The sequence below is a fragment of the Scardinius erythrophthalmus genome (genome assembly GCF_964197995.2).
Source record: "Scardinius erythrophthalmus genome assembly, chromosome: 3".
In the NCBI taxonomy this organism is placed as follows: domain Eukaryota; kingdom Metazoa; phylum Chordata; class Actinopteri; order Cypriniformes; family Leuciscidae; genus Scardinius; species Scardinius erythrophthalmus.
The window spans coordinates 52556034-52563248 of record NC_138223.1 but is presented as its reverse complement, the minus strand read 5'-3'; the positions used below and the strand labels follow the sequence as shown (position 1 = coordinate 52563248).

At 39.1% G+C, this 7215-nt stretch overlaps 1 protein-coding gene across 1 annotated transcript in view; it reads right to left on the bottom strand.

Moving 5' to 3' along the window:
* Window positions 1-1235: 1235 nt before the first annotated feature.
* LOC308688287 (uncharacterized protein) overlaps window positions 1236-7215 on the bottom strand; it is a 74721-nt gene continuing 68741 nt past the window's right edge. Inside the window, exons 2-8 of the mRNA XM_081361256.1 lie at window positions 6920-7215; window positions 6598-6675; window positions 4373-4450; window positions 3895-4011; window positions 3776-3810; window positions 3192-3653; window positions 1236-1732 (exon numbers count right to left, since the gene is read on the bottom strand). The exon at window positions 6920-7215 is cut by the window's right edge and continues 28 nt beyond it. Of these exons, the coding sequence (XP_081217382.1) occupies window positions 3279-3653; window positions 3776-3810; window positions 3895-4011; window positions 4373-4450; window positions 6598-6675; window positions 6920-7215 (979 nt within the window). The 3' untranslated portion in view covers window positions 1236-1732; window positions 3192-3278. The remainder of the gene's footprint in view (window positions 1733-3191; window positions 3654-3775; window positions 3811-3894; window positions 4012-4372; window positions 4451-6597; window positions 6676-6919) is intronic.

Here is a 7215-nt window from a genome sequence, read left to right as displayed (position 1 = left end):
AACTGAAATATATATTTCCTTCCCCTTCTGTCTCTCTAACCACATTCAGCTCTTCATGACATCAGTGATGATTCACCAAACTTTATTAAATATATAAGCAGTGTTTTTATTTTAGTAACAGTACAACTTCTCCAGTATCAGTTCTCTTCCTGTGTTCATCGTCATAAGAAAGAAGAGTCTTACACTTGTAGTCCAGCCGGCAGTTCACATCACACTGATTCCCTCCACAAAAACACAATAGGATTTTCCCATAGGCTTCTGGATTATCACAAAAAACAAGCTCTGTGATCAACAAAAGTTCATGATACACACATGTTTCAGATGAACACAACTTTTATGAATATTGAAGCCTAAATGCAGTCGCCAGAAGTGAAAAGCTAAAGGTCGGCTATAAACGAACTACATCACGGTCACATGACTTCAACGTCACCATCACTAAACTTCTGAAAACTCTTTCAGTTTTTATCTAGAAACATTTTCCCTGAAGGTTTGAGTTATAATAGTTTATAAGATCTCAATGATAAGCATAACGATGCTGTAAAAGCACTGAGTTTACATGTTCGGCTGATGATGTTTAATCTCCTCGACTGACTCTGTCGTCACATTTAGACACTTGTTAGCAACCGCCTTTTTCAAGACAAGTAACAGCTTCAATAAATCACGAGTGGGGAAATACTGATGTGTTTTATGTCGTAGAATAAAGCGTGTCTTGAGCTTGTGTTCACCACAGACCTTATTTCAGCCATTTAACCAAAACCCATTTCATAAACCCACTGACTTCGGGACGATGAAACCAGAAGTGCTAAAACTCGCTTCCAAGATTTGTCCTACAAACTGATGTCAAACCTGCACCTCTACAACCATCTTACCCTGAGGGAACGTGAGGAGCTTCGGCACAGCGCCACCTAGTGTTGGCGGATAATGGACAATTGATATTTTAGCCTATAAATAGTTTGACCTTCAATAGTTTAATATCAAGCTGAATGACACCCAACTTTCCCATGTTGGCCATTTACTATTTTGTAGTAACATGATGTATTTTATGAACTCAATAGGATATTATTATGAAACTTGGTTTGTGTGATCATGTCCTGAAGGAGCCTGAGAAGATATAAAGAGCTGTGTAGTGTTTTATACAATATCTTGTCAAAGCTACTGCCTTTTGCACTTAAACTTCATCATTGCTCTGATTCTCTGCTTTCATTTTTACATTTTATTTACATTTTTATTTTAGCTGTTAGTAACATTTCTGGTTAGTATATACACTTTATAAACTGATAACAGTAAAAAACAAATATATATTATCAGCAGTAAACGTAGAACAAAAAGGTAGGGATCAAACACCAGCAAAAGAGATATCCAAGGCTGAACACAAACGGACACGGTAAAAAATTGCTGTAAAATTTACAGAAACTTACTGGCAATTTTGGTTGTAAAGCCTGTAAATGTACAAGAGTACTGTAAATCATAAACTACAATTATACAGCACACCTGTAAAAGCAGCAAAAAATGATCAGCTGTGAATTTACAGTTCTTCAATGTAATCTTTACAGTATGTTACTGTTATTAATAACAGGCAGAGTTTCAGGGTGTCTGGGCAGAACAAGACTTCGCAGTGATGGAGTGGAGAGAGACTGAATAAATAGTCGGAATGATGAGCGGCAGGTGTGCAGATAACCAGTGCCAGGAACGGGTCATGGGGAACGGAGTTTAAATGGATAATGTCAATATTCTAGTGATGGCCGGTTCGTGAACGAATCGTTCTTTTGAACCGGTTCTTTTTAGTGAACTGGTCGAACCAGTACACTAAATCGGACTGAATCGTTCGAAACAGTTCGCGTCTTGCGTCAGCGCTGATCCACAAGTTAAGTTACTCACTTTCGGACATGCCTGAGTCCTGACAGTCCCTTCGACTCAAAATAAACCAATATCCCGAAATAGGCATATATGTTACTCTAGTAAATCCAACAGTTCACTGAACTGAGACATGTTGTGCTGAGAGAAGTGATGAGCACGAGCAGTTGATACTGAGCATGCGCGCACTACCGAACGTCCAGGTATACAGCGGTTCTCGGATCACCAGTACAGAACTGAGAACTGTTTCTTTCGGACACGTTCGATACGGAGAACCGGTGAGCTGATGAGCTGAGCATGCGTGCAATTTTTTCAGAGGGACGAAATGCATGTTTCTTAAGTATTTTATTGAACATCAATAAGTGTAACAAAATAAAACATGTTAGAAACATGTTTATCACATAGGCTACTACCTTTTCACTGTATTATTTTAAAGATTGGAAACAATGAATGGATTATAAAACTAAACATTTATTATTATACTAAAACATTATTTTCAGGAACAGATCATTTAATTTCTAAGTAAGTTGATATACATTTTTGACGTAAACTCTTTCCAAGGTTTTAAAGGGTGCAAATTAAATGTTTATAATGTGTTAATCAAAACATAACGTATTAAACATAGCCTACTGGAGTCAGACATGCATCGAGTTTTTAGTTTTGTCGACTGAATTAGCCTAGTAAGGTTTCAGTAGTTTTCAGCTCACACACAGGCATATGCTACGGTTCTCGAGTCAAGAACTGGTTGTTGCAGCAGTTCTCGGATCACCAGTACAGAACCGAGAACTGTTTCTTTCGGACACGTTCGATACGGAGAACCGATGAGCTGGAGAGACTGTGCATGCGTGATCGCACCGTCTCTGAACCGAACTTTCTTTTGGCCAACTGATGCTGTGTTTATATACTGCGTGCTGTGCTGTTACATGAGCACGGGTGAACCAAGGACTTGAATGAGGGGCCGAATGTAAGTTTAAGCGGCGAAATGTAAGTTTATTTAATTACAAATAAAATAAAAATGATGAAGACCAGTTTATTCACTTTAAGACATGTAAAACATCCGCGTTTGCGCATTGCCTTGGGCCTACTGGGTTCATTTTCAAAACGTAAATGTAAGAAACCTATCCAAGATGATTATGACGATGAGTACTATTATTTAACTGAAGTTATGATTACAAATGCCTTTATTTGAATGTATATTTATACGCCGGGATGATAGAATTGACGTCATTACGTGATGACGTAAAAGAACTGGTGAACCGTTTTTTTGAACCGGTTCATTGAAACGAACTGTCCGAAAGAACCGGTTCGCGGAAAAGAACCGGACTTCCCATCACTACAATATTCGGGAGAGGGAGCGCTCTGGAGGCGAGTAGGAGGAACCACAGAGGCTCGATTCGTGACACAATGTCTGTGGACTGTCTTTTTCATTTACGGTTGATCACTGAATATATCGGACCCTCGTTTGTTGAGATGTTTTGTGGATGTGTTACTGTTACGTAGATCAGTTCTGTCCCGCTGTCCTGTGTTGCTTCAGGAGACTTTATATTGCCATAATAATCACCGGCTGTATCTGTCACCTGATTGGTCGAGTGGGTGTGACTGGGGTTTGCATCAGGATGCTGATTGGTTACTGTGGCGTAAACAGGACAGACATTTGTGCAGTTGTTGAGGTGTGATGCAGGCGTCTGATTGGATGAAGATGCAGGCGTCTGATTGGATGAAGATGCAGGCGTCTGATTGGATGAAGATGTTACAATAGCGACATCACTGTTTGGAATCTCTTCATACATGCGGTCAGTCTGAAAAACAATACATACATCAATAATTTAATAGTTTACATAGATTAACCACTCTGTAGATCAATAAACAATCATTTAACATGTCTGTCTGATCTTCTACAGGTAAAGATTTGAACACTCACCTCTGTATTGTGCTGCATGTTCTGCTGAAATAAAGCTGAATGGAGCATCAATAGAGAGAAAAAGACTAATCAATTTCAACCCTAAAAACAGGACTTTATAATCACAAATAAACTGTTACCTGTCCCAGATTTCCTCTTCCTCTTCTTCAGGATGATGAAGGTTCCAGAACACAGAGTCAGAACCAGCAGAACCGAACCCAGACCGCCAGCAACAGAAGCCAGATCTGAAGGCAATGCTAAACACATGATATTTACATGATGAAACACAAACTGATTCTGATTATACTGGAAAATAAACAGATATAAATTCCTTTGATTATTGTACCATTAGGAATATTGTAATATTGTAAATATACAGTTGTTATATTGTGTAACTGAAGTGAAACGGCAATGGTAAACCTCAACTCTACAGAAGAAAACACTTCTCTTTACGGTTGATGTCAAACCAAATTAACCACATGAAATCTGATATGTACATCATTTATATTTATACAGTAGATCAAATGTGTCTCCACAAATGTTCAAAGCAATTTCCTTTCAAAGAGTGATCATGTGATCAGAGAGTTGCATTATGGGTAGTGTAGTTTGTGTGCTTACAAGTGTTTGTCTGATAGAGTTGAACTGTAGTGTTTCCTGTCGTTGTTCTTGTTGTTTCAGTTTCTGTTTGATGAGTCTCTGACAGAGAGAAACACCAGTGACTGTGAATGTGTCGCTCATGCAGTGATATAATAACACATAATAATAACAGACGAACACACACTTAACACTGTTTGCTATTGCTGCATATCAACAAATGTTGTGTTTTCTGTTCACATCACTGAATATTGATAATCAGTATTAATAAAAGGTCAATTCTCTTCTTTTTACCCTGTTTATCCTCTTCTCCTCTTCTGTAGGCGCTGTGTGAAGTGATCCTGGTGTGTTTCAGAGGCAGGGTCGCCAGATCTGGGTAACAAAATAATAATAATAGACAAACACACTCATAACATTGTGGGGGTGGGGGTGGGGGTGGGGGTGGTGGCGCAGTGGATAAGACACATGCCTTTGGTGTGAGAGACCTGGGTTCGAATCCACTGTGAGACACCAATGTGTCCCTGAGCAAGACACTTAACCCCTAGTTGCTCCAGAGGCGTGCGACCTCTGACATGTATAGCAATTGTAAGTCGCTTTGGATAAAAGCGTCAGCTAAATGAATAAATGTAAATGTAAATGTAAATTGTTTGCTAGTATTCAGTTATTGTACATTTGATTCGAGTGTTGAGGAACATCACAACCTCTAAATGTTCAGTGTGATGCAATTTTGGTTTATTTTTCACAGAAGTTGAAGCTTTAAAGTTTCCAAGTTGATGCAAGTGTGTGTAAGACATGAATGATCTTGAATGCAGCATTACAATTGTGTTTAGAAGCTCTGATATCTCTGTGTTCACTATAATCAGACGAACTATTAATGTTAGGATGGAAGTTAAGTTCTGAAAAGTTGTTTATTCATTATTACTGTTCACCATAACAATTCCTTTAATTACGTAAATACTAATACGTTTATTACATTATTACAGGCGCATCTCAAATTTTGAATATTGTGGAAAAGGTCATTGTGCTGCACCACCAGAATTATAATATTAGATGTCAGGTCGTATAAAACATTCTTTGTTCTAAAATTCTAATACTACATTTTGAGATAGGCGTACTGGAGTTTTGATTTCCATGAGCTGTAAGCCCTTATCATCATGATTAAAACAATAAAAGGCTTGAAATATTTTACTTTGTATGTAATGAATGTAGAATATATAAAAATTTTACTTTTTAAATTAAAGTATGGGGAAAAAAAGAACTTTTCCACGATATTGATGCATCTGTACTTGGAATTGTTGTCATCAGGAGGAGGAAATATATTTTCTCATGTCTTTCTAATCTTCTTTATCACTATATTATCAATTATCCCACTAATGTGTCGAGATTAGCTGTAAAACATGCCCTGAGATAACTTGATACAAGCTGTGTGTTTTGGTTTTACGAGCCCCCCTCCCCTCGGTTACGTCCATATTAACTTCAGCCGGTTAGCCAGTAAGCTCGCTACGACGCCGGTGAAACATACAACAGCCCGCCAGCCCCTGATGACAACGACGAAGAAGAACATTTATATTCTTCTTCGTTAGTTTTTATTGGCAGTTGGCAAACAAGCTGATAGTGATGCGCGATGCATTACCGTCCGCCACCACGCACGGTAATAGAGCTTTTGTTTCATTTTTTGCCGCTCCAGTCAGAAAGACTGAGAGGAAATGAAACAAAGTTGAAGTTATTTTAAAAAAACCTAAAAGATTTGGGGCTTTTGACAAAACATTAGGGGCTTAAGCCCAATTAGCCACCCCCCCGCTCCGCCCCTGTTCACAGTATTAAATTAAAATAATACATCAATGTTTGTTTCTAGTGGAAAACGTCCACGTTTGGTAATGCTGATCAATAGTATTGTTGATTGATTAATTAAATTAAATATCCCCAAATATCCCCAACTGAGCAAGCCAAAGGCAACAGTGAGTGTGAGCTGTTGTGTGCTCACAAAACACATGTGAGTGCAGATGTCGGTGTGTGTGTGTGTGTGTGTGTGTGTGTGTGTGTGCGTGTGTGTGTGAGAGTGTAGATGTCAGTATAAATATATATGATGTGTGGCGTGAGAATGTGCGAAAAGTGTCAGTTGTGTGAGTCTCACGGTGAATGCGTGATTGACAGCTCTGGTGCAGATATCAGTGTGTGTGTGTGTGTGTGTGAGAGAGAGTGCAGATGTCAGTGTGTGTGTGTGTGTGTGTGTGTGTGTGTGTGTGTACCTGTGTTGGTGTGTTCAGTGCTGCTATACGGACTAATGCTGGATGTTGAGATCTGGACACGTGTCGTTGTCTTTGGAGCTGAGAAATGAAGAAGAGCGTCACACCATAATACATATATTCATAAAACTATAAACATGAGTGATGAAGCAGATTGTTGTTAAAGCTGCAGTCCGTAACTTTTTTGTGTTCGAAATTTACTAAATGTATAGACACAAACAGAGAGAAGGAGCTCCGGCTCAATGTTCTTCAGACGCAGCAGTTTATTAACCTCTAGAGCGCCAACAGTTTCAGACTGCAGATTTAAGTGTTGAGTATCAGGCACCTCTGATCACATCTAGCTGGACTTGTGTGTAGTGAGGAGACGCCCATCCAGCTTTACATCCGTACGGTCCAGCATCTTCCATCTTCAGGTTACTGATGGTCACTGTAAATGATCTGGTCTGACGATTATCCTTCAGTGAGAATCTGCCCTTGATCACTGAGGACTTTCCTCCATCAGACTCTAGTATAACGACAGCTTCTCTGTAAACTCCTCTGTAGAAGTATTTATAAGAGTTTTCATATCCTCCTGGATAAGGGCAGGTAATGATCACTCGTCGTCCCTCTGTTCCTCTCACT